Raw genomic sequence first — 26,814 nt, forward strand, 5'->3', positions numbered from 1 at the left:
CCAAACAGCAGAGTACAATTTACAGCAATGAAGGAATAAAAAAAAAAAAAATATATATATATATATACACACACACACACACACACACACACATTATATATATATATATATATATATATATATATATATTATTATATATATATATATACACACACACACACACACACATACATATACATACATACATACATACACACACAAGTTTAAGTGCATCTGCACACGATATGGATTAGGCAAGTAACAGTCAGTTTAAAGCACTTTCCTATCTCTTATGTTATTAAATTGTGAGGGTAACACAAGGCCGGTGGATGATACAAATTAAGACTTTTTTTGCTTTATATGTAAATACTAAATGGCGTGTTTTTCAAAAAACCGTACTGCAGGAAATGAGAAAATAGAGAAAATGATTCTTCCACTGCCTGCAAAAATTGTATTTGTTCGGAGTGCATCGTCATACTGTTTACTGCATGAATTAAAAAAAACACTTAATATTAGCTTTATTTTTCCATTATATAATGTGATTAATCATCACTATCACAATCTAGCGGTCATTAACGATATTTATTCAGACGAGTAGAGTCCTGCTGTTTGGCTACAGCATCCCCAATCTAAGCCGCCAGCCACTGGGATCAGTGGTCGAAAATGGGGAGTCTGATATTATATTATATACACATTTACACACACACACGTTTATATGAGTTATTGGGAATTCGTATTAAATTTCATATTTTAGTCCAAAAAAAGCCAAGTCGGAACACTCTCCAAGTCAGCTATGTTTGTAGTTTAGGTTTACCTAAAATTTGAAATTCACTTTGAACCGATGACAAATTATACTTATGTGCCAAGGGATAACAATTCACATGATCAATACTGAATTCATAATATATTTGTTCATCTCTAGATCCAAGAGTTCATAGCTCTATTTCAGTGCAGAGTAGATTTGGATCCATTAAGGGAAATCATTCCTTTAACATCATATTCCAATATTGTGCCTTTAAAAGGTGGGAGATTCTACAAATTTGACCTTTTGGTTTAACCCCTTAAGGACCAAATTTCCGGAATAAAAGGGAATCGTGACATGTCACACACGTCATGTGTCCTTAAGGGGTTAAAGAATAACGGAGAGCAGGCAAATTATTGGTGTCATGGAGAGAAAGAACTGCATTTCAAGTTGGTAGATGGAAAGGGGTTTGTAAGGCCACTTAGAACGTCTGTTTGATGGCTCCTGTGGATACAATGTGGCACCATTTCCAGGAATCAATGATATTAAATAGACGATCCATTCCTTAGTCTAGTTTTAGATAGCAGGGTGGAAAAAGGGAAACAAGGGATGTTTCTCAGTCTTTACACCTGCTGGGACCACAAAAAGCGTTCACATCTTTCCAGCATGGATTGTAACAATGCTCTGTGTGGGAGAAAAAAACAAAACAAAAAAAACCACTTAATTACTTGGAGATAAAACCCAATCAAGGACCAGGTTCCACTAACTGTGGGAAAGTGAACAGATCCCATAGCATGGTTAGATTAAAAGGGAATAAGAGTGAGTAGAAGACACAGGAAGGCAGAGAGGTGGGGAGAGGGAACAGGATGGTGTGAACGTTGGCAGAAACATACCTCTGCCTAGTCTCAGCTACTTTCATCACTGCGCAGACTTTGGCGTATCGCTCAGAAACATTCTCAGTGAGACCCCAATCCTGCAGGTACGGCCACGCTCGATCTGGACCAATCACCTTTGCCAACATGAGTGCCGTGTTCTCCACCGTGATGCAGTGGGGCCAATCAGAATGGCCGTTGGTCTGCGTATGGCCATTGTCCGTTACGTGATGCTTGTGCTCCACATTGCAGGATTTTGCTAGATGAAGTGTCATTTTCCACTCATCCGGGGTCTCTGGGAGCACACCTAAACAGAGATCATTAAGAGAGGCTATAAATTTACCGCCATATTGACTGGGAGCTGGAACCGGCCATTTCTGTACCTTCTCCCTTCCTCTTCAAGTTTTAGGATTTTGTGATTTGACTATCTAAATACAAACTTCTCTTTCAGAATGATTTATAGACAAACATTGGCAATTCCCCAAGCTTTTGTTCTTAAACTTCTCAGGCTTAGTAAATAGGTCCCCACAAATATCAGGGGTATGTTAGGTTTTTTTAAACCATCATATAATGTTTTGCAGGAGGTGACTAGCAGGAAAGAACTGGGCAGATCGCAACGGGGAAATGCAGAGGTTCTTAAACTATATATCCCATAATGCTCTGCCAGTGGGAGAATGTGTAAGTGGCATTTGGGTACAAAATGCAAGGAACACAATCAGGGTTATCTACGAAAAGTGAGAATTAAAAGACAATTTCAAATTTAAGGCCAGAGTAGCCAATCTAAAAGTTGGCTTTGAGAATTTTTCCAGTTCAGCTATTTTGACCTTAAAGGGAAACTCCAGTGCCAGGAAAACAATCTGTTTTCCTGGCACTGGAGGTTCCCTCTCCCTCCCACCCCCCAATGCCCAGTTACTGAAGAGGTAAAAATGATTTTCAATGCTTTCCTATGGGGAAATGAGCGACGCTGGAGGTCCTCACACAGCGAGAGATCCTTGCTATAATCCTTGCTATAATCCAGGAAGTTCCCTCTAGTGGCTGTCTACTAGATAGTTTATAAAAAACTGCAATAATTACACTTGCAGGGTTAGGAGTAGTGGGAGTTGGCACCCAGACCACTCCAATGAGCAGAAGTGGTCTGGGTGCCTGGAATGTCCCTTTAAAGGGACACTATAGTCACCAGAACAACTACAGCAGAATGTTCCTCATAGAGATGCATTGAGGAGGTGCTGATTGGCCAAAATGGTGTTTGGCCACACCCCCATCCAGCCTCCTGGCCAATTTCAGCCAATCCAATGCTTTCCCTATGAGAAAGCATTGGATTGGCTAAAAATCAAACATGCTGATGTCACCAAGGAGGCATATCAGAGGCGGGGCCAGTGCCAGCCAACCCCGTGGCGCTGGAAATAATATGCGTTTTAATACCTTCTAAGGGGGGGGCAAGCCACCTAAATGGTGGTTTTAACACTATACGGTCAGGACTATAGGTTTGTGTTCCTGACCCTATAGTGATCCTTTAAATTTGAATTCTTACTTTAGTGAATAACCACATAAGTATCTTCATGTCAATTATATCCATATATTAAAAAAAAAAAAAATATATATATATATATATATATACACACACACACACACACACACACTAACATAGTTTCTCAGAATTCATGCTTAAACCAATACTTTGCAATATAAACTGGTACTCGCACAGCACAGCACAGCATTATACCGGAAGTTATTGCAATCGTTCACCATATATGGGACAAATTCATTCACTGACCATTATTCTCATCAATCAGACTCAGGTCATCAAGATAAACAATACTGGTTAGCGCCTCCAGCCTCCTATCCAGCTCCAACGAAAGAGTTAAATACCCCGACCAGTATCTATAAGAGGAAATAAGCGAGTATTTATAATCCTTTGTGTACCAAAAAGAGCCATTTATTAAAATCTTTTTTTTTTTTTTTATTAATTTTTTTTTTTAGAAGAGCTGAGCTTTCTTTGAAGAAATATGAAAACATTTATAAATAATAATGTATGTGACAGAGATATAGCAGGGACTTTACAAAGCAATGGCAACAACAAAATGCAGGTGTGAAAGAAGACTAAGTCTGGCAGGGCTTCCAATGTAAAACAAAAATGTTAAGGTATCATTACTGAAAAGTTACTTAAATTGCCTCTATTTACATATTATTGAATATATTCAACAACTCTGCCACCAATTTAAGGGTTAATGTTTATCAATGGCTGGTCTAAAAGCAGACGATAGCAACACTGAGCAGAGACATACAGTATACATTTACACACACGCACGCTATTTTTTGGGAGATTATATATGGTACAATGATCTGAAAAAGAGGACAGATGAACCTTAAAAACTTTTTTTTTGTTTTTTAAACTCACATCTGACAACAGGTGTCATGATTACACAATGATACAAAATACATTGTTCAATTGGTTTATTTTTATTTTAGAGCCTGGGGATTATTAAAAAGCAAAAAAAAAAAACAAACAAAAAAAAACAACCTTAAAAATACATTGTTGGGAGTTCTTACCCATAAGTTTTGCAGGCTGTTACCATCTCTTCTTTGGTTGCAAAGTCTGCTGGCAGCTTAATTAAAAGGTTTATAAGTGCTCCGTACCCCCACGTATAGAGGTGTGCGCGAGGACTGAAAAAAATAAATAAAAAATTGACCATTTGGCAGTGGACAAATGAAAGTACAGTTTATGTCAGATTCACAGACTGTGAGCCTGAACGTTGTAGATATGTGTAAAACATCACCGAGAAGTAAAATGACCAGAGGCCATAGAATGTAGGATTTTCTCTGAATAAAATATGTTCACAATTTGCTATTAAGTGGAAACATGAACTGAAAAGTTATATTGAGACACACACAGGAAGGGGGGAAAGGAAGAAAAAAAAAAAGGGAATTGAGTATTTTCGAAGCAGTTATTTTTACCTAAAATTTGCATTTCGGTTGCCAATGTACTCTAGTTAATGAAAGAAAAACCTTAAAAGTATGCCAATTTATGAATACCTTTGTTGTTCTACAATCCAATACTCTGTATAGAGCACTTTATTCCAACCAGTTTTGCTTTTTTTGTATTTTTTTCTAGTTTTCCGTTTTTAGTTAAAAAGTACATAGGCAGTCTAAAGGTCCATTGTTTAAGAAATGTTTTAAAAGGTTTTTTTTTTTTTTTTTTTTAAACAAACCTTACCGTGGATTTCCTGCATCGTCCAGAGTATTGTTAGTTTGAGGTGCATCATGTGTAAGCGCCAGTAACAGCCAATCCAGTTTTAAGGATTCTGGTTGAACAAGAGATTGCAAAAAAGATAACCTAAAAAAAAAAATGTAAAAAAAAATAACAAATAAGAAATTAATTGATAAGTAGATGAAAATCAAAATGTGATTCATTAGAGTAATGTGGGATTAATTCAGTTTGGTAGCATAGCTTAAACAATTGTTTTCTTTACCTTTGCTCTGCGGGCTTGGCTTTAATAAGATTGTCCAGGTAGCCCAAAAAATGTCCTGGGTTCGCTTTGCAGAGCTGCATCACGTCCCCAGGCTGGATGGAAGGATAGAATTTAATAAACAATCTGGCAGCCCGTTCCCCAAACCGCTCATAAATCCTAAATGAAAAAGAAAGAAAATGAGACCTCTCACGTAGGAACTAAAGCGAAAAATAGGACATGAAAAATTAGACATAAAAAATTATCAGAGTATTAAAAATGTGAAAAAAAAAAAAGTTTCAAAAAAATTTGCGATTGCTGCCATTCTCCATATTCGTGCCATTGAAAAAACTGGACTGTCCGGCATTGTATAATTACCTGTGTACGGGTCAGGGGTTAGTTGGTGGATGGTGTTAGTTTTATAATGGTGCCCCCTGCAGTTTACCCAGCTCACCCAGTCTACAATTACTCTGGCAGGTAGTTACCTGCAGCCCTAAGCGAACTTCCTCCGATTCAAATATCAGGTCGTACTCATACAGGAATTAATACATTACAGTTTTACTTTGTTTTATTTTCTCTCACAATTACTTGCACATGGCTTTCATGAAATAACCACCAAAGACCTTCTTCTTACCAGTGCTAAGTATTATATAACTTGAAAAAAATGTGCATATATATCTACTTTAGATTTGCCTCTTTTCTGTATAAAGGGACACTATAGTCACCAAAACAACATTGGCTTAATGAATCAGTTTTAGTGTATAGCACAGGCCCCTGCAGTCTCACTACTACATTCTTTAATTTAGGAGTTAAATCACATTGTTTATACAGCCCTAGTCACACCTCCCTGCATGTGACTTACCTAGCCTTCAAAAAACATTTCCTGTAAATAGTCATCTAATGTTTACACTTCCATTATTCAAAATTCTGTTTACTTTAGCATTTGTTATCTGCCGCTCTGTTAATCGCTTGCTAGACCATGCTGGAGCCTTCTGTGTGTGACTGTGCAGACTGTGTCAGTCAAAGCATAGGGGATGTGTGGCTAGGGCTGCATAAGCAGAAACAATGGTTTAACTCCTAAATGGCAGAGAATTGAGCAGTGAAACTTCAGAGGCATTATCTATACACCAAAACGGCTTCATTAAGCTAAAGTTCTCTTGGTGACTATAAAGTTCCTTTAATGTTGTCTACTCCTGTCAGTTCAAGTTAACTTCCAGCCTTTTAATTGCTGTGTTCTCTCCAAGTCAGTTGAAAGAAAGGTAGTGAATTACAGAAAGCGTATTTCTAAATCCTCACAAAGAACATAAATGTACTTCCTTCTTTATTTAACACATAATTTGTAGTTTAGGGAATGCATTCCGGTCAGGGTTATTTCATGAAAGAAGTGTCACTTTAAGGGGTATTAAGGTATTACCTGGAGACGTGAGCTAGCAGAAATGGACTATCCCAGGGCTCCATTCGGCTTAAAATCTGGATTGAAGTCAACAAGTCTTCTTTTTCTATTGCCACAGCCACTGGACTTTGTCCAATCAGCTCTGCAAGGTTTGAAGCCACAGAGTGATAGAGTGTGAAGAGAACATCTACTGCATTATTGCCAAGAGACTAAACTAATAACAGGAATTCCTATTCACTAAACTACCCTACAGACTTGTACAACGTATATAAAAACATAGTGTTTACAAAGAAAGGATTCTCTAGTGCCATTTAAAAAAAGTTGTGATTGTAAATTTGACATACAGTTAGGATAAGAAGACCCTTTTCGATGGAGCTAAGGAAATGTGTTATAATTAGACACAAGGTTAAAGAAGCAGTCTAGGCACCATAATCACTGTGTTGGCATGTAGTTGTTATGGTGCCCTGGCTGTCCCTTTAAGATGCACTGAATCCAGAAAGAAGGATGATTGGCAGATGCACGGTCAATGTAAAGTATAGACAATAGTACATGAGAGATGCAGAGTATAAGGTGAAACAGGGACATGGAGCTCAGTTTTTGAGTTTTGGGTAGATGGAGTCAAAATTTGGTTTAGCAAAAAATAAAAAACAAAATGATCACTTTATTTCTCTTTTGCCCACTTCTCACATTTTATTTACTGTAAATATTGCAATGCTTTAACAAGTATTAAATGTGAAATAAGTCTCGCTACTCGTTCTAAATCTGCATGAAGTAGGGAAGAAGAAAAAAGGGAAAGAAATTAGATATTGATTGGAGAACATAAAAGTCACAAAGAATCAGAAAATGAGGAAAAATATCACCTTTTAACCCTTCCATGTATGTATTCCAGACGTCCAAGCAGCCATTATAGTTAAAAATAATACTTCGTTTCAGCCTTTTCAAGTCCAGAAGGAAAAAGTAAGTCTTAATGAAGCGACAGGCGAGTGCATTTACTCCAGATGTCTCTGGATCCAAACTCTTCTCTGTAGAAAATGTTCTGAATTCCAGACACAACATGATTAACTGGGACAAGTCCTTGTGCAGGTTCTCTTCTACGGTGACAGGAGTATGAACACGGAAAAGCAGTTTGTCTTCCAGCTCGGTATCATGAAGGACCACAGGGTTTCCTTCATTGGAGTCTACAGTCTCTGTCAATTCACCAGAAAATAAGTCTTCATTGTCTTCAGATGATAATGCGGAGATCTCGTGGAGGACAGTACTTGGGTCTTCCTCATCCTGTTGGACCTCACATGACGTTTGTTCATTTGGCTTCTCCCCATTAAAGACCTTCTCCATATACTGAAGCCATTCTTGTAAGATCTTCCCAATGGATTCTGGACTGAATACGACCTGACAATCTTGAAGATTGCACCTGAGAGAAAAGAATTCAAGGGAAAAAAATAAAAGATCTTACGTCAAAACATTTTGGTACAGAATTCTCTCCATTTGAGGCTCACATTTGAAAAAAAGCTGCGTTAGAGATTCCCCCCCCCCACCCCCCAATTTCCTAGTTAATTTTGCACAATTTTCCACAACTCTCAATTTAATTGGGGTGAACAATGGGTGGTGTATAAGGAAGAAACAGATAGGTGTATGCAAAGCGACAAACATATAAGGTGTTCAATGAAAAAGAAAAAAGGAAAAATATAATAGAATGAAAACCACTAAATTTAGATATTCCCCATAACTCAATGCATTGGAGGAGCTCATAGAAATTCTGCAGCTGCAGGTCGCTCTTTAAAATATTTTGGAACCTCCATCTCTTCTCAATGAGGTGCTCTCCTACTCTCTGACTCTATTCCAGCCCTCTCTATTTTATTATTTTTCTTTATAGGTTTAAAAATCTAAATGTTTCACAGATATTTTTTACATTGTTATGTCAGAAAACTGTATATGAAATGTATTTTTGGTCAAAAAGGAATATTTTGAAATTGTACCCCTCGGCCTTTAATCTGTGTAATTGGCTATAGTGTTTACATTGACTAACAAGCTATTTATACCTTTGAAATGTGATCCAACAGTTTTCTCAGGTCTCTTCATTTAAGAATAAGTGGAAAGTGGAAAAGCTAAGGTGCTAGAGATTTTATGTACCCTCCCACTCCCCCCACTTGCATTTGTGCATCTCTGCTACAGTATACAAATTAGCATTTACTTTATGAAGTAAAGGCTACACGGACGGTCATTAAAAAGGCTTAACATTTATTTATTTAAATAATAATATATGAATACAAATCAAGACTCTCTTACATGGCCGTGGCAGTGGCATGTTTCAGAGCTTCCAGATGGATTTCTTCTTTAGACGGCTGTGCAGGTTCCGGTCTACAAACAAATGTTTAAAAAATGAAAAAAACTAAAACAAATAATGGATTTGTACAAAGAAATAGGGTAAAAACGAGAGTTGATATAACTATCTAAAATCGAAGTCTCTGACTATCAGACTGCATTTTGAATATTTTTATTTTAGAGATAAGAATACAAGTGGTTTCCTTGTATACATTACCAACAGTAAACAGTTAAAGTGTGTATTGTCAGGAATTCATAGAGAGTCTACAGTAACAAACCGTAAACATTCCACGTGGTTTATTGAATAGTGCTGTAGAGATGCAAACATTTTCATGAAAAATTGGATTTCGCGCGCACACACACACACACAACGGAGTGAGCATACATTCAACTTCTGTGAGATATTCTCAAGTAAAATAAGAAATACACAGATATTTACATCTTTCACATAATCCAAGTGTTTTTTTTTTTTTTTTGCATAAGTCTAAACTGCTAGCTAAATTGATGGACAATGTACAGTTCAAAAAATGTGTTTAAGAATTTTCTTCTTTGTCAAGCAGGTTTTCCTCAGAATGTTTTCAGCCACAATAACTGACAACCTAAAATTAAATACATGACAAAAAAAATAAAAATAAAACATGTCTTGTAGTATATTTAGATATACAAGCCCGAGATTCCACTGTAAGATAATAAGTACACACAGTTTATTTTTAATCTTTAAATTTAATAATGAATTGGTGGCTAAAACGTATACATCACATTATATTGTTGCATTTTTGGTACGGGTTACCATGGAGACTCACTCTGGTTTCTCAACCGCTATTTGTGTTACCACTGGTGGAGCGACTTCCTGGACATGTTCTTTTATGTCGGGTCTAGGTCGGGTGTCGGGGCTCATGTGAAGGGATCCGATTCTGTCAGAGGTTTTTTTAACAAAGCTTGATACACTTTAATGAGGTAAAAAAAAAAAAAAAAGTAAAATATAATATCAATCAGAAATATTAATAAAAAAGGTACAAATGTGCAGACGGGGGTAATTAAAATAAAATATTTTGCAGGGAACATTTCATATCCTGGCTCTACAATGGTTGTGGCCTATGTTTGCCAAGAGGCTCAGTAAACATCCTTGCAGAGTTTCATGAGAAATGTGAGGGGGTCAAAGTTTATAAAGGCTCCCTATATCGCTCGAATATTTCTGAAATTGATGAATCACAAGACTGTCTGGCAAACAGAGCGCTTGTTAACTTTAATGGCCACCTCTAATTAACATGTTGTTAATGTTGCTGAAAAAATAAATAAAAAATAAAAAGTAGATTACACAGATTTACAGGTTTAATTACTTGGTGTTTTTACATGTTTGTAATCAAAATATGTATTGCAATTTTCCACAACACAGAGACAGGGTAAGAAAGGGCAGTAAATTACTTAATAGTCAAATTAAACATATATTCGATTGGTGGGTTTATACCCATGACACCGAGGTTTTGAATGTTTTTTGATGTTCTGAATTTATAGATTATATCATTTATAAATGTTTACTAGTCGGGTTATCTACTAAAGTGATAATTGCTGGGAATTGAAAGTGAAGTTAAAATTCTAGGAAACATTCTCCAAGTCAGCTATGCTCATAGTTTGGCGCTGTTTTGACCTTTAAATTTAAAATTCTCTAAATTCAATTTTGTCTTTCGACAATACTCACTTGAGTGAAAAACCCAGGAAGTAAACACTTCTATGAATACAGAACATCAATAAGTGTCACAGGCATAAACCCACCAATCTAATATGTTGAGGTTTAAAAGACCATCATTAAGGGGGCGTGGCCGACAGAGCGAGCAAGCAGACGTGTCTCCTTTGAGCTCCGTAAGGGCCCGGGAGAAAAAACGACAAAGAGCCGCGAAAATAGCGATCCCGAAAACAGAAACGATACCCCCAACACATAGTGACGATGGGGCGCAAAAATAAAAGAACTCACCAGCAAGAAGCTCCCCGGCAGCAAGATATTCGGCTTTCCTTCGAGAGGCCGCAGGCACAGCGCCAGACCAAAATGGCGCCGGAGGAGCAGGGGACGCCGGAGCCTTCAGAGGCCTCCCAGGAGGAGGAAGACCCGCCGAGCTCGCCATGCTCCAGAGCGGAGTCTAGCCTATCTGAGGCCGACGAGGATGAGACACCCTCCACGAAAGGAGACATCAGGAGGCTGCTGACCGACCTCAGGAAGGTCTGGAAGGAGGACCTACAGGCAGCCCAGGCGGAAATAGGGATGATCCGTCACAGGGTGCAGGAAATGGAGGACAGAGAGGCATCCAGAGCTCAACACATACAATCCACAGACAGCAGACTGGAAAGCCTCTCCTCCCAGGTACAACAACTGACCCAGGCAGTGACCACACTAGAAACACGCCACAGACAAAAAAATCTGCGTCTCAGAGGCGTCTCAGAAGAGATACCGGATGAGATGATACTTACCTTTGTAAGAGACCTAACAAACACTATGGGCATCACAGACACCCCTGCACAACATACCATAAGCTCAGCATTCAGAGTGAGGAAGTCTGCTGCGGCTCCAAGCAACGCGCCTAGGGATATAATAGCCGTAACCAGAGATATCTCAGTAAAAACAGCGATTATGAAACGATCCAGGGAGGGGGGACCGGTACAACATAAGGGCCAAATGGTCTCAATATATGCGGACATACCGTTCTCTGCTCTAATGGAAAGGAGGAAGCTGGCCTCAACCGCCAGAAAACTAAGAGAACACTCCATAAGGTACCGCTGGGGGCAGGGGGGATCACTGGTAGTGACCAGTGGAGACGCAACTACAACACTGACGTCAGCAGACGATCCTGTGCCCCTGTTGCAGAAACTTGGGTTCCCACCTCGTACACGAACAACCGCTGAAGAGACGCAAGTAGAGTCACCCAAGAGAAACAGAGAGCCCACGGCCAGCGGCACCCCTGAGTTCCAGCAAAGATTGCTCTCACCGGCCAAACAGACACAACCCACAATGAAGGGCAAGGACACCAGCTCAAGCAAACCGCGACATGTAGACGGACAATTCAAAGTCCAGAGACTCACATACCAGAAACCAAGCGGGATCAACACAAAGAGCTATTGAAGCCTGCTGAACCTTCCCAAGCGCCCGGGCTCATATCGACGGATGCATGCCTAGCCACAGAACTATTCCCACCGAGTTTTCCTGTATTTAGGATATTTCCAGATTTTCATCACCCATTCATATTGTTTTTATTGTGCATACCTATGCCTCACGTACCTTCACAATGTCTTGTAAATTGTTCTTTATGACGTATACAGTCAAATGTGCCACTACATCAGTGCTTAATTACCTTACCCATAATATGGTAAAGATGTTTAATGCAAAATAATCTCAATAAAATTCAAATTGAAAAAAAAAAAAAGACCATCATTAAGTAATTAACTAAAGACAGCAAAATGTTAATGCAAACCTCCTCATAAAACCACCCACAACAATTTGGGTCGGTTCCTCTTTTTTTTTTTTTTTTTTTTTTAAGCTAAACCCAGAATCAAGCGCGGTGTTATTTTTAAGATACAAAACAGTCTGATCAGCCCTCTGCTACACTCAGACTGTTTAGAGGGTTTTAAGAACATAAGCCTAGTAAAAAGGCAGAGGTCTGTAAGATGTCATTGCAGTACGACTCTGCTCTTAAAAAGAAAAAAAAAGTGATCCCTGTAATTTTTAAACTAGTATTTAAGGAGAGAATGCCGAGCTGAAGGAAGTTACCTTTCTCTGACGGCTTGGAGTGATAGGCGGGGAGATGTTGAACGGAATGGCAATGAGATGTTAAATGGGAGCAAAGGCTCATTGTGTTCAGCGTCGACCGTCAAAGATGCATGAGATACATTGTCTGACAAGTGGAGGTAAAGCACATAGTACAACATAAAAAAACATGCAGTGGAACATGGAAAATAAAAATGAATTTGTGAAAAAAAAAAACATGGTTCTGTAAGCACTGAATGGCACTTCAAACATGATAATGGGGTACAACTAACTTGAAGAGTTTGAGTAGTAAATGTAACCAAATTGTAACCAAAGCAGATCACAAAATTTAGGCAAAGAGCCAAGCTGGGGACTTTTGGCCTGCATGTCACAATTTGGATTCCAGATTATTGCAGTTTTCTGAATAAACCACAGTCACATGGGATACGCTGGCTTGGCAACTGACTGCTAAAATTTGGGGAAACTTTATAGAATGGGGGGGGGGAGAAATAATCTTCTAGCAATGTTAGCACACAAGATGATCAATTAAAAAAAAAAATTAATAAGAAAAAAAAAATGCTGGTCAGTCATGTGACATTTTGACACTGTATAGAAGTAGCATTGGATGAACATACCCAAATCTGTCTGTTCTTCATCAGGCTGTGAGAACACGTCTCTAAATCTCTCGTCCTCGGACAGTGACTGGCTGTGTAAAGACCCCGTTTCGTCATCGGACTGGCTGTTCCTTCGACTGATTACTCGGTAGATCCCGCAGTCCAACACATTGAAACTTTCCTAAATGCCAATTACATAAAAGGAGTTAACTCTTTTAGAATTCACCCAGATTATTAGGAGCGGTTGTCAGGACTCTGCTAAACTGCAGGCACATAGAATAAGGTTTTCATGGAGATACATCAGTATCTATTACAATGGCTCATGACTGCTGTTGACCACGCCAGGATGAACTATACGTGCTGTATTTTAGCGCAACAAACTTCTACGCTCTATCAGTTTATTTAAAGGAGTGCAATTAGTACTTGTAATGTCACCCAACTAGGGTTTCCAGATCCACCATATTTTGAAGATCACGCATCTTCATGTTGGTCAGCACATAAAAAGTACTGCCCTGCGGTATGTAGTGTTCATGTTGCAGGATTTTCTGTCCATTAATCACTTTATTTCCTGCCTGTAGCATTTGATTTCTACATAATGCAGGGCACAGATTTTCAGATGCACTCCAATATGTATATGCGATGTGTGTCCTGAAAACATGGTGGGTATGACAATCCTATTCCCGAAATAAAGAAGACTACACTTCCTCTTCCTGGTGAGCATCTGTCTTCTAAAACAGTGGTTCCCAACCCAGTCCTCAAGTACGCCCTACCAGTCCAGGATTTAGGGATTACCCTGTGTCTAAAGTGTGTGTGTGTTTTGTTTTTCTTCTAAAACACCTTAGACACAGGGTAATCCCTAAATCCTGGACTGGTAGGGGGTAATGGAGGACTGGGTTGGGAACCCCTTGTTTAAAAGATAAAAAACACACAGGTAACTCTTGGTACTTGTTAGAGGGGAATCACAACATAGTGCTTCAGGTTCTTGAAGGATTTAGGATATACAGATATAACAAAAACATACAAACAAAATAACATGCTCCCAAAATGTATCAAATGCAGCCTTTTGTTTTTTATTTTTAATAAAAGTTACAAATATGTATCTTTTTTTCCTGTGATAGGCTGTATTGATTATGGCAATTAGATTGTCCCATTAAAGGGACAGTCTAAGCACCATAACCTCTATAGTCCACTGTAATGGTTAAGGTCCTGGCATGCCCCAGAGGCTATCCTCCTTTTATGTGTAAAACGGTTTTCAGTCCCTCTGAACATTTTGCTATTGTGTAAGTGTTTAAGTGTGATCAGCAATCATTGCCAGTGCATGTCAGATGAAGTGCCAAGGCAATGGATGTACTGGTTCCGCAGTTTAAAAACACCCATTGAAGTTCATAAATGGCGTACGTGGGATGAGATGCTGCTCCGTCTGCTGCTACACGCAGAGTCCGAGGGCTCCAGCTTTGTGATGATCTCCTCTAGGTGTGAGATAAGATCGTGCTGAGTTACAAGGTCTAGCTGTGCTTTGAGATATTCCAGCCGATCAATGGGTAAGGTTTTCCTTGCCTGCAACAAGTCAAATACAATATTACATTGTTGGCTAGGTTGGGTAATATATATATTTTTTTAAAATGAAAAAAAAGGTATAAACCTATTAAGTTCAACCTGTTCAAAAAAATACCTTTATTAATTCTATTTACCAAGTCAAGAAATGTGGAGAAATAACAGAAATTTAGACAAAAACCCTAAAAAAAAAACAAAAAACAAAAAAAAAAAAACTCAGCTCCTTTTAAGCTTGGCTTGTTATTGGACTGTTGACATTAATTTCAACCTCCTGTAATAGTTATATCTGATGTTATACTTCCTACTGTGATTGACTGATGTTTTCTACGTCAATCACAACTCTGTAAGAGATGGCAAAGGCAAATACCACACATTTCCTTAGCCATTGTGGGTGAAATAATAAGAAAAATAAATGAATAAATAAATAAATAAATAAATAAATAAATAAACCTTCCGAGCACCAAATGTAGAACATTTGAGAGAGATCATAGGAGAGTTTCACTGTACAGACTTGGCATGGCCATAAAATTAAAAGTTCTTCCAATTAATCCAGATATAAACCCATTCGCATTTACAGGCTGATGGGAGTATTTGCAATAGCTGCGTGCACTCACTCTGCTGGTAGCTACGGTGTTCTGGAAAACCCGACAAGCTTTGGCAGCCGATTCCCAGCAATTTCTCTTTATTAGCCGGTCAACGCATTTCTCTACCGGCAATAGGAATAGGTGTGAGACCTTTCCGTCAAGGTGCAGACAAAACAACTCGTTCTTATACACAGCGATGTCTCGGATATCTAAAAAGGAAAAGAAACCAGTATTGAATGGTTAATAAAACATGGGATTAGAAACCATACCAATATATTGTCAGATGCGCACTATGACTACTTCAGTGATTTAAGTAGTCATGGTGCCTGCTTACTTTATGTGCAGCATTTCACTTTGAAACACTGCAAGTACGAAGTTTAATCCCTTAAATGCCATAGGTGTAACTCCACCTGGCGCCACGGTGGCGTCATTAGCCAGCATTGAACAAAAAGTTCTGGAACAAAACAGCATGGTCAAAAAAGTCAACTCTGTGCTTAGAGAGAAACCTTGTACGTGGACGTGCCTACATTACAATAGAACCACAGGTGTATTCATTGCATTAAGTATTGCAGATGGAAGTCTGTGGACACCAGTTTTGTCTTAGTTTTCCATTTCAAATAAGTATCCATCTAGTCTACTAATGAAGCGACAAATACTTTTAAAGATGCATGCCAATTAATCTCAAGTAAAAGATGGACGCAGCTGCCACATCACTGACCGTTCTAGCATTTACTTTTAATGAGTTGTGGTTTTTTTTTTAATAGGAATTTGTCCTCAGCTCTCACAAAGCACATGTGCATTGCAGGAAGGCCCCAAAAACAAAGTATTTTGAGTATATCACAGATCATAGCTGTTTAAATCCCAATGCTGGTGGCATATCACTGTGGAATGTGGTATCTGGTGTCTAAAAAAAAAAAAAAAAAAAAAATTCCTCTATAGGTTTGCTAGCATAAACCAAAAATGAGATTTTTACACTCTTACTAGAGCAAAACATTTACTTCCCCCTTAATTGGTGTACTTTAAGCTTTGTTAAAGCACAGATACCACTAGATTTTAACAGGATTTCCAGTTTAGTTGTAGCAGTGAAAAAAAATAAAAATAAAAAAAAGGAATTATATACACACACACATACAGTGGTGTATTCTGGTTTTGTGCTGCCCTAGGCATGACAAAACTCAGACACCCCTCCTCCCCCTGCTTCTTAATTTCACTTCCTTTTAAAAACCAACACGCTCTTTGCCTGACAGACACACAGTCATTGTCACACACACTGTTTGACCAACACACACTTTCACTGAGACATACACACTCACCGACACATGCATTCACGGACAGTTACACATGCACACTCACTGAGTGTCAGACACACACACATATATATAAAATCATCACGGAAGTTAAAAAAAACATTTTTTTAAAAAAAAAGTCTATCGAGGTACTGACCTCTGACCTCACTCCAGAGCAGAACCTGCACATTCTGAGGGATAAAGATGTAAATGCCACGGTCCGTCCATGTTATCACACTGTGCTCGCTGAGCAGAAACATACAGACATTATTACTGCATGGATAACAGAGTTGCATTAATCTAACAAACTAGCATTTTGTGAACAGTAAGCAACTATTCCATCTGCTTAGTTACTCTAACTGAAGTACTTATTTTACAATTAACACTGCACATTAACCCTTTGCGTCCAGTCTCAAATCAATCACTAATCAAATAAAACAATACATCTGCTTTTTCCATGACTATCAACTTTTCTCCCGCGATAAATACAAGAAAACCAAATCCAATCGATATTTAAAAAATATATTACTACAGTAAAGCAGACTGTATCAACACTGCAGAATATGCCAGAGAATCCACTAACATATCAATACTTTAAGCATTTACAAACGCCAACATACTTTGCAGGACTGTACACGTGCGGAAAACCAGAGACAGTATAGTATAAACAGACAGAGGACCCCGAGCCATAGGTATACCATTTATTTTTAACAATGACTGCAATGTACACAGTACTGTGCATAGCTACTTTCTTTTTCTGATGACATGAATATGAATCTAGAATGCTTACCTTAAGTACAAAAGTTTTGAAAATGCTAGAGACTGGGGCTGACCTGGGGAACAGCTGTACTGAGGGTCAGACCTAAAGAAAGAAAAGAAATAATAGACAAATTGTTTGCCTCTGTAAAGGAACAGTATCTAATCATTATGGCGCATCCCGGATGATTTACACTTCAATTACTCTAAAACCCATGGTTTCAGGCGGTATTTAAATAAACATAGGCTCTAACAAGGGTTTATAAAAATTTGACGATGGAGACTGGGGTTCCGCATAATGGCTCTCTTTTTCCCCGACCCCAATAAAACCCCATGGGGCCATACTGCATTCAAGCGGGCTCGCAAGTATAGGTTAATTTTTACCGTTGGTTAATAATCGGCAGAGGTGGTGATGTTAGGAGTTGCTTGAACTGATGCGTACTTTGCACTTCTCCGTCACAGTTGACTTCCCACATCCGGGACCCAGGGCGAGCGCAGTATATGAGTGGCTGCTGGCCAACAGAATGCTTTCCGGGAGGGAAAAAACAGGCCCCATATTCACCATCTCTCTCCTTGTTGCCAATTTTCCAGAACTTTTCTCTAGTAAGAGATAAATAAAATTACATTATATATATTGCCATTAAATGAAAAAAAAAAAAAAATATATATATATATATATATAATATATTTTTTTTTTTATTTGATAAAATGACACATTTATTTACATAAATTAAACATGGCCATATAAGCAAGGCTAATGGTATCCAATGAGATTCAGACTCCCATTAGCTGCAGAAAGTACATAAGAATGTTACATATACTTTAGCCATTCTTCTTAGTGTGGCATGCATACTGGACACGCGATCACAACACAAGATCATGCGCGCACACACAGATCTCATCATTCCAATCTTGTCAAACATTCTACAACTCAAAAATAAGGTATGAATACTATCCTGTCTCTTGAAATGTTTATGGTTGCCGTTGTGGCATAACAAACATGATTGTTAATCTTTTTGCGCAACAAAAATAAAGAATTAAAAAAAAAAAAAAAAAATAAGGTATGAACAACAGCAAAAAAAAACCTGAAAAATAAAATAAAGATTTGGGGTACAATACATAAAGGTTGCACCATAGTGACTGAAAGTATACTTCATTATATCAGGTTGTACCTTTCCGTGTCACACAAGTAAGATCGCGCCAGGGAGGATATAAGTAGGCGACCATCCAAATAATCCAGCTGGACTACACGAGAGTCAACAGTTGTTATGATCTGTACTGGAAACATCACAAAAGCAGCTGCTGCCTGTCCCAAGGAGGAGGAGACATTAGATAGGAAATGCAGAGTCACAACAACCCCCCCCCACCCCCCCAACCAAAAACTGACATTTTATACCGTACATTATAGCAAATCGTGTATTATGGCAAATATAATTCTGTTGAGGTGTTCCAGAGTCATCAAAATAAACCACAAAACTGAAGGTCAAGTAGTTTTGAAATATCACAAACTTAAGCTGGCACATTTTGTGTTTAGTATACTTAGCGTTAATGTAAGTGTTAAGGTATTGTAAGGGAAAGAGGGACACTAGAGTCCCCAAAACAACTTTAGCTCGATGAAGTGTTTTTTGTGTATAGATCATACCCATGTCGTCTCACTGATCAATTCTCTGCCATTTAGGAGTTAAATCCCTTTTGTCTCGGTTTATCCAGCCCTACCCACACCTTCCATGGCTGTGATTGACAATTTTTTTATTTGTTTTTTATTTTTCAGATCTTCGCTTACCTTCTTACTTTTGCTCTGTAAATTGAACTTTAATATCACACGCAGGAACCTCCTTCAGCAAACGCAGGAGATACATTCTAATTAAACAGAACGTACAATAAAGGAGATTTTAACATAGGATCTCGCTTTACAGGAAGTATTTAGGAAGACTGTGCAAGTCACACGCAGGGAGGTGTGGCTAGGGTTGCATAAACAAAGTGACTTAACTCCTAAGTGGCATAGAATTAGGCAGCGAGACTGCAGGGGCATGATCTGCACACCAAAAGCCGTTGGTGTAATGTTGGGTTAATGTGCAATGTAGGGGTTAAGAGAATAACTTTAGTGTAAGGGCAGCACAATGTTGCTAATCTTGGGCAAACTGGGCCCGCAGACTGCCTTGAGGTAATCTGTGCATTAATACGTATACATTACAGGTAATAAAAAAAAAGGAAACAACAACAATATACCCCCCTCCCCCATTATATGCACAGATTCTTCCACTCTGCAGGATGTTATAGACTGCATTAATGAGAGCAAAACATGGAACTCTGTGGATGTCAATGTGATACACCTATTTTTTTGGTACCCCTCTCTTTTTCATGTTTATTTCCGGCACATTGTGTTGGATCCCGATCTACGCTGTAATTCCAGAGGGAAGGTTGCACCAAATTCCTGCAACATTACTAGGGTTTTCTAGCTGCACTGACTTTTCGGTGAACACGCTTCAAATATCAGTGGCTCTGTACTACCTGGGACGTTAAATGCGAGATGCATCATAAGGGGGATTTGCATGTTACATCTGCCTTAGTTGATTTCTTTGTGTTCCATGTCTTATCGTAAAACTCACTAAAGTACAAGTTTAAAAAAAAAAAAAAAAAAGGATGGAGAGGAAAGTCTGCAATTCTACTAAAATGAGCTTAAAAACAGGAGAAATAAAACTTGGTGTTTTTGCTTTCCATATAGAATATACTCTAAAAACAGTTTTCTTGTTACCTTTCCTTGTTTGGAGGAGTTAAGCTTGATGGCAGTGACTTTACCCAGGTGGTCTCCAACAAAGACACGCAGTACCGATGTGTCCCAACAGAGGGCAGTCACCTTCCGACCCCTGTGCTCAGAAGACACATAAATTCTCTCTGGTTTCCCGCGCCGCTCCAGGTTTAATTCCCAAACTACCACAATCCCTTGGCTGCAAGAATACAGAGTGTTAATAGGGGAGTAATCTCGTGACATTTAATTTACAGTCTACTCAACGTAACAGTGTCAGCTTATTTTCCAGTCTTTCATGCACGATTTATTAATTTATATAAAAAGTTAGATGTAGATAAAAAAAAAAAAATTGAGAAAAAAAAGCTTTTATATTCATTTAGCAAAATGGTTGATGTGTAGATTTCCCCGGAGATGGATTGCGTACATCCCATCACTGGCAGTACTGCGTCAAGTCAGGCTTACCTGGTAGCCACAGCAACATAGTCTTCATCGTGGGGGCAGCAAGCAACATGCGATATAGCACCTTCCTGTAAACAAACAGAAAAGTATTCATGTCACTAAATAAGCTAATGGTGTGTAAATATTTAGTGATTGTGCCTGAAGAGCTGGATAGGACAATCAGGGCCCTCTGGATGCTAAATAACTCTCAAAGATTTTTCCAAAATCTTCTTCCATCAATATCTGGGCACTATCTTGGTTTCTCCCAACCATTTACAGTTGAATGGCTATTTTATGACATTGGCTCATCTTACCTAGTGTCCTCATGTCTGCTAAAATTTCAACATCACTTCCATCTGGGACACATCCCACCCCTGAGGAGGCCAATCCTTAAAGACGACAGTGTGACGGCGCACTAAATTACCAAAGATTTCATCTCCAGTTAAGCTATAGGGGCTTAATTCATTGAAGAGTGAACAACTAGAGGAAGTCCTGGAGGGGACTGGAAATGTACTAGAATTAGTCCAGGCTAAGCACGTCAGATATACATTTCATGGACCTTCTGTGCTGGAGACCTGCCAAGATCAAGCTAAATCAGATGGCCAACCCCCGGTTCAGAAAAGACACCCAGATGATATTCTGTGACAGATACGAATGGATTTTATTTTCGTTAAGGAAGGCACAAGTAAAATTACTAAATCCTTCTTTAACCCCTTAAGGACCAAACTTCTGGAATAAAAGGTAATCATGACATGTCATGTGTCCTTAAGGGGTTAAGCTCTCATGCCTCTTCTAGTTGTGGGGGTACCTATGAGCATCTTAGTTAATTAGGGACAGGGCATTAGAAAATAATACCTCAAAGGACTTTATATACATAATGAGAATTGCATAATAGACAAATGTTAGTTAGCGTTAACTGGGTAAATTGGGGGAAAAAAAAAAAAAAAATGATCCAAACCAAATTTGCAATCCCCTGCTCAGTTCTCCACAACTCCTTGTTTAATGAAAAAAACCTCAAAGTAATCAGATTCTCTATTTCAGTAGTTTCCTTGTACTTGTTTATAAAAACTAAATATATAAAAAAAAAAAAAAAAAACTGATGTCAAGAGACAAGGAGGACAAATGAAAGGAGTCTGGAAGGGAATTTCCAATGAGCTTGATGAGTAATTCCGCTTGGTTTACGGAGATACAAAGGTTTACTTGTTTTGATAGTTCAGCATTAGAGTTAGTAATTATATAGCCACTAGATTAAATTCTGGGAAGAAAAAAAAAAAAACTTTTTTCAATACCTACAGTTAATGATGAAAACAACCAGACCAATTAACAGTTACATAACACAACATTGATTCACAAACACAAAATAGCCTGTGCCAAAAGACATACACACATTGTATATATATATATATATATATATATATATATATATATATATATATAAATATAATTTTAAAGATGGATTTTAATAAGTGTGGGGATAAATTTGCCCCAAAACCCAAATTAAAGGTCGTCAAAAAGCAACTTAGACTAAATGATACATTATTGCTACTGAGAGTAACTTTGGCTTCCCAGATTATTTTGAACTAGATCCACGAGTTTGGCAATGCATCAAGGAAAATGTAGTTCAGAATTATCTGGTGTGCCAAGCGTAAACACCATTACGTTATTAACTATACACAGCACGATTACCTTGTGTGTAAGAATGAGTCTCTGCTTCCAGCCGTCTCGTTGAATGAGATTCAGCCCTCCTCCAGAACTTCCTAGGGCCAGCCATTTCCGAGAGATGGATAGACATGTGCACTACACCAAGATCAAAGGAAGAGAGTTATCACGGAAGGCCCAACATACACATAGTGCCACTAACAGGTGGTGGCCATCCTTGGTACACCATTAGTGGTCGGACAGCATTCATCTTCCAGGTTCCGGGAATATGAAGTCAAACAAGACTTAATGCAAGCTTAAACACCAAAGCAACAAAACATAGTGGGTAGCCAACAGGTAAGTGTCTAGTGGACCAACACTTCCCTATAGGGTTCTAACGCATCAGGGACCTGTATATTGATGAGGGCTAGAGACCAACCTGAAAACCTTACCCCAATTTCAATCTATCAAACACTAAAAATTCTATGGAAGGTGTCTCATGCCCAGCCCGTTATAGAATAGACTCTTTATGTGTAAATATCAGCAAAGGTTCGTAGGTTTTTCACGACGGTCAGGTATACGAAAAAGACATGGCGGCCCATCAAAATGATTTTGCGCTCTATATTCCTACATTTCCTGACCATTTACACAGGCTACGCCTGCACATTAAACATTCACATAGCTTACTACAACACAATAAAACACATAATAGCCGGGGCAGTAGTAAGCTGGAGATTAATATGAAATTATACACACCTTTAATCTATTTGAATCCAACCGCAGAGCAGATAGTAAAGGGTCAAGGGAATCAAACTCTGCCAATACATGGCTGTGGCAGTCTGGTGCGGTTATGGTGGCAGTCATTGAGAGTCTTTTAAGCCGTTATAGTGCAAAGCACAGCATCTTACCTGACAAGGAAAGGAGGAGGATATCATAAATAACATATTTATATCAAAATTTGTGTAGTTCTCTATTTAAACACTGCCTAGGGAACCAGACCTCAGGAGACACTCGCTCGATCTCAACCCAAATATATCCAACAGCTGATAGGAGGGGAGGCACAGCGGCGCCAAAGCAAGAATTTGTCTAGAGATACAAAGTATCTAAAAGTTTTGCAATCTAGCTGTGATTGCAAAACATAAAGATGCTTTGTATTGTAGACGATATAAAGCAATTGCTTCTATTCAAGGACACTCCTTACCTCTTATTGCAGGCTCTTGAAGTCAATCCAAAGAATAAAATGAGTTGGTTTTTTTTATTTGAACCAACACACTGAGAGAAGGTTGCCTGAATATTTAAAGGTTAGATGACGTGCTACTGTAATTTATTGTGGCAAGAAAAACAAACAAACAAAAAAAAAACATTTTTAGAAACGGTAGGCGAGGTGCAGGATATTAAAAAAAAAAAAAAAAAATTTTAAATTGAACACACACATATATGCACAAACACATTTATATTTGAAAGACTGGATTGTCTGCTCAACGCATCTCAGATTGGTAATTGACTAAAATCTAGGAATAGCAGACAGACCAAACAAGGGTACATTTTATAATTTTAAACTTAATTGAAAAGCTAATCCCGAAAAATTGAGGCCTTAATTCTGTATGTGTTTCACTAAAACCTCAGACAAACTGTTTTTCCCAGTATATTGTGTCTATTCACTAAAAACTTAAATTTTGCAAATAAAATAAAACAAATGAAAAAAATAAAAATAAAAAAAATTTAAAAAGCCAAAACAAATATGAGAATATTTGAGCAAGAAAACAAAATCTCCAGTTATCATGAGTGGCTCGACCCTGTATATTAAGAATTCCCAGGTTGTTTCAGAATGTGTAATCTATATCTGTTCCAGTAACCGCCCCCCTCCAGACTGCATTTCCCCCCACCCTATGCGCAGAGTATCCGGTCTCTTCCAAGCCATTATCAATCCCACTGAGAGTCATTCGTGACAAGGTCACTTGCCCAGAGATGGGAAATGATAAGATAGCCTCACTGATACCCATCATCGTCAGAATCTGACCCACATAGTATCAGGAACAGAACAGCTTACAATTGTGGCAAGTCCTTTCTAAAATAATATTTCTTAATGCAAATAGATACTTGAATTCCAAATTCCAGCTTTTCTAAGATCTATAATTTCAGCTGGATATCGCTCTTTCAATAGTGCCAATTAAAACCAATGATCCGGCTACAGTAACTCTGTATAGTGCCAGCAGAGAGTATATTATTAACATGCATTTATATAGTGCCGAATATTATTATTATTTATAAAGCACCAACAAATTCCGCAGCGCTGTACAATGGTGACTATACCAGGAACCAGTTTTTCTGTATAAAAATCATCTGCAAGAGGTCTTAAAAAGAAAATCCCTACAGAATATAAACATCTTTTAAAAGGGAATACAATAAATTACACTGAATTACTTAGAAAGAAATGGCAACTTTTAAAAATGTATATTAAAATGAATGTAAAATTAATTACTTTAAATGCCTTTCCATGGTTATGTGGCCCATCGCTACAGGGTTATTCACTTAAGTGGGAACTCTCGGGAATTCCGAGGGAAATTCTCCAATCAGCTATGCTTCTGGTCTGGCGATTTTGGACCTCAATTTGAAGTTTCTCACTTTAGTGAATAATTCTGAGTCATTTTAAGACCTGGGTGGGTCAGGGGTGAGCCTTTATCAATGGCCCTTCATCATCAAAAATATTAGTGCCCGGATAAGGAGTCCCTGCTTACAACCCCCCCAATATTTTCATCAATAAAACATGGCGAAAATTGTCCTCTGCAAGTGGTATTCATCGAGGACCCTCGTAGGAATTCCCAGTGCTTTTGGTGGACTTTATAAGCCAAGAAAGTCCAGGGGAGCATGACTGTCAGCTCTGCAATTTTTATATTATAACACAAAACCCAATATCACCATCTATGGACCCACGCTGTCATCAGCTAATTCCCATTGATGCTTCAAAGGAAAATATTAAATCTAAACTTGAAACCATGGCAGGAGCTCCGGTTAGCTCTCCAGGGACAGCTCATTGCAGCTCAAGGCAGAGAGCTACCAGCTCCTCGAGGAGGGGACAGGCGCCACCGCTGACCTCAAGCTATTTTATTTTTTATTTTTTTATCAAAACAGAATGTAAAATAAACTGTGTAAAATAATTTATGAATACACAATATTGAACGGATTATGAAAGTGACCACACTTAGGTCATAGCTGGTCGAGGGGCACTTCTTTTTAGATGTTTTTAGAAATTCAAGATATTTGAATGGTGGTTTCACATGATTCCAGTTCCCGTGGCCTGGCTGAGCCCCTGATAAGAGATGGTTTTTTTATAGAAAACGTTTTGTCAGCTTTTTGTGAAAAAGGAAGTCGCACTGCACTGGGAATCAATGGCAGTCATTCATACACTATTTAACGGTTTGAGTGCCTTATGGTTTGAGTGCCAGTACTGCGTACCACTCAGGCATTCAAACAGTTAACTAGCAGGGGGCTAATCTTGGTCAGCTGTCCTCATACAAGACAGCAACCCCCTGACCCCCACCAGGTCTAAAATAATGAATAACATTCAGAACAAAGGACTTTGTGCCCATCTGATGCTAGTCACAAGATTTTTCTCATTAAATGTTGAATAATAGCGGTCCCCCTCCTAGGGTGGGTGAATGTCATCTCATCCCAAAGCGGTACATGGATGGGGGAAGAGAGAAGCATTCCACAGTCTTGTGGGGGGGGGGGGGGGGGGGGAGGGGGGGGGGAAATGTAACCCTTGCAAAGCCAAAGTAACTCTCCAAATCTTAGATTCATTCTCAGCCTTCTGGCAATCTATAGGTTACAGCTGTCAAATCACTTTTCACTTCTGGTTTTGGAGAGAGCAGCAATGGGCTATGAGTTTCCTTTCCCAATTATAGAATATTATCATTAAGTGTACTTCTCCTTCCAACACACTTCTTTGTATTAACTACTTGTCAGTCACATCGGACTTCAGCTCTCTCATCATAGATCATGCAGAGCTTACACTCTAAAATACAACAGCCTAGAACAGTATAATTACCCAGCTTAACCAAACCAGAGATCAGTATAGCACGACTAATTATTATTAACTTTAAACTAATCAATACTGCATTCAGGAGTTAGTTAATATATTGTACAGCACTGCAGCCTATGTTGGCATTAGTTCACAACTAGTGGGAGAAAATAAAACAGCCCATATTAATATCTAGACAAATCTCAAATTGTCCCAAAAGTAATGATATCTAAGACATATAACACTACATATAGATCCCATGGACAAAGCTGTTAAGCCTGGAATAGCATCATGAGAGTTGTAGTCCCACAGCTGCCTACTCAATGATAATCTGGATATAAAACAGCTTCACAATACTCTGGAAGTTGTAAAAGTTGTCAGATTGTCTCCATTCAATAAATGAAAATGATTAATTCATGAAACACAATCAGTTTAAAAGCCCACAGTCTGCATTCTCACAAAATCTGTCAAATAAATGCTGTTAATGGTGACTTTTAAAAAGGTTTAAATCAGCAAATCACTCACTCAACTTATAAATCAATACTTCTATTAACACTGACAGTGCTGGACTAAGTCACAGAGCTTACAATCTAGCACAGAGCAGGGAGGACTTACCCTTATTGACACTCTGTCTCTTCTCCTGAAACTAAAAGTGTTTTACAATCACAGCAGGAATTTAAAAGCCCA

At 38.5% G+C, this 26,814-nt stretch overlaps 1 protein-coding gene across 1 annotated transcript; it reads right to left on the reverse strand.

The window, feature by feature from the left end:
• Window positions 1–205: 205 nt before the first annotated feature.
• Window positions 206–26,814, reverse strand: HPS5 (HPS5 biogenesis of lysosomal organelles complex 2 subunit 2). The gene is made up of 23 exons (XM_063437348.1): window positions 26,743–26,814; window positions 22,863–23,014; window positions 22,155–22,265; window positions 20,493–20,557; window positions 20,037–20,229; window positions 18,454–18,587; window positions 17,666–17,881; window positions 17,316–17,387; window positions 16,683–16,771; window positions 15,270–15,448; window positions 14,500–14,658; window positions 13,123–13,282; window positions 12,512–12,635; window positions 9,558–9,701; window positions 8,719–8,790; window positions 7,293–7,843; window positions 6,454–6,574; window positions 5,064–5,219; window positions 4,808–4,927; window positions 4,144–4,257; window positions 3,368–3,474; window positions 1,615–1,900; window positions 206–1,405 (listed from the first exon to the last, which is right to left on the reverse strand). Exons 2-23 carry the CDS (start codon window positions 22,968–22,970, stop codon window positions 1,345–1,347), a joined length of 3,342 nt encoding a protein of 1,113 aa, XP_063293418.1. The 5' UTR covers window positions 22,971–23,014; window positions 26,743–26,814; the 3' UTR covers window positions 206–1,344.

The sequence above is a fragment of the Pelobates fuscus genome, chromosome 12 (genome assembly GCF_036172605.1).
Source record: "Pelobates fuscus isolate aPelFus1 chromosome 12, aPelFus1.pri, whole genome shotgun sequence".
Classification (NCBI taxonomy): Eukaryota; Metazoa; Chordata; class Amphibia; order Anura; family Pelobatidae; genus Pelobates; species Pelobates fuscus.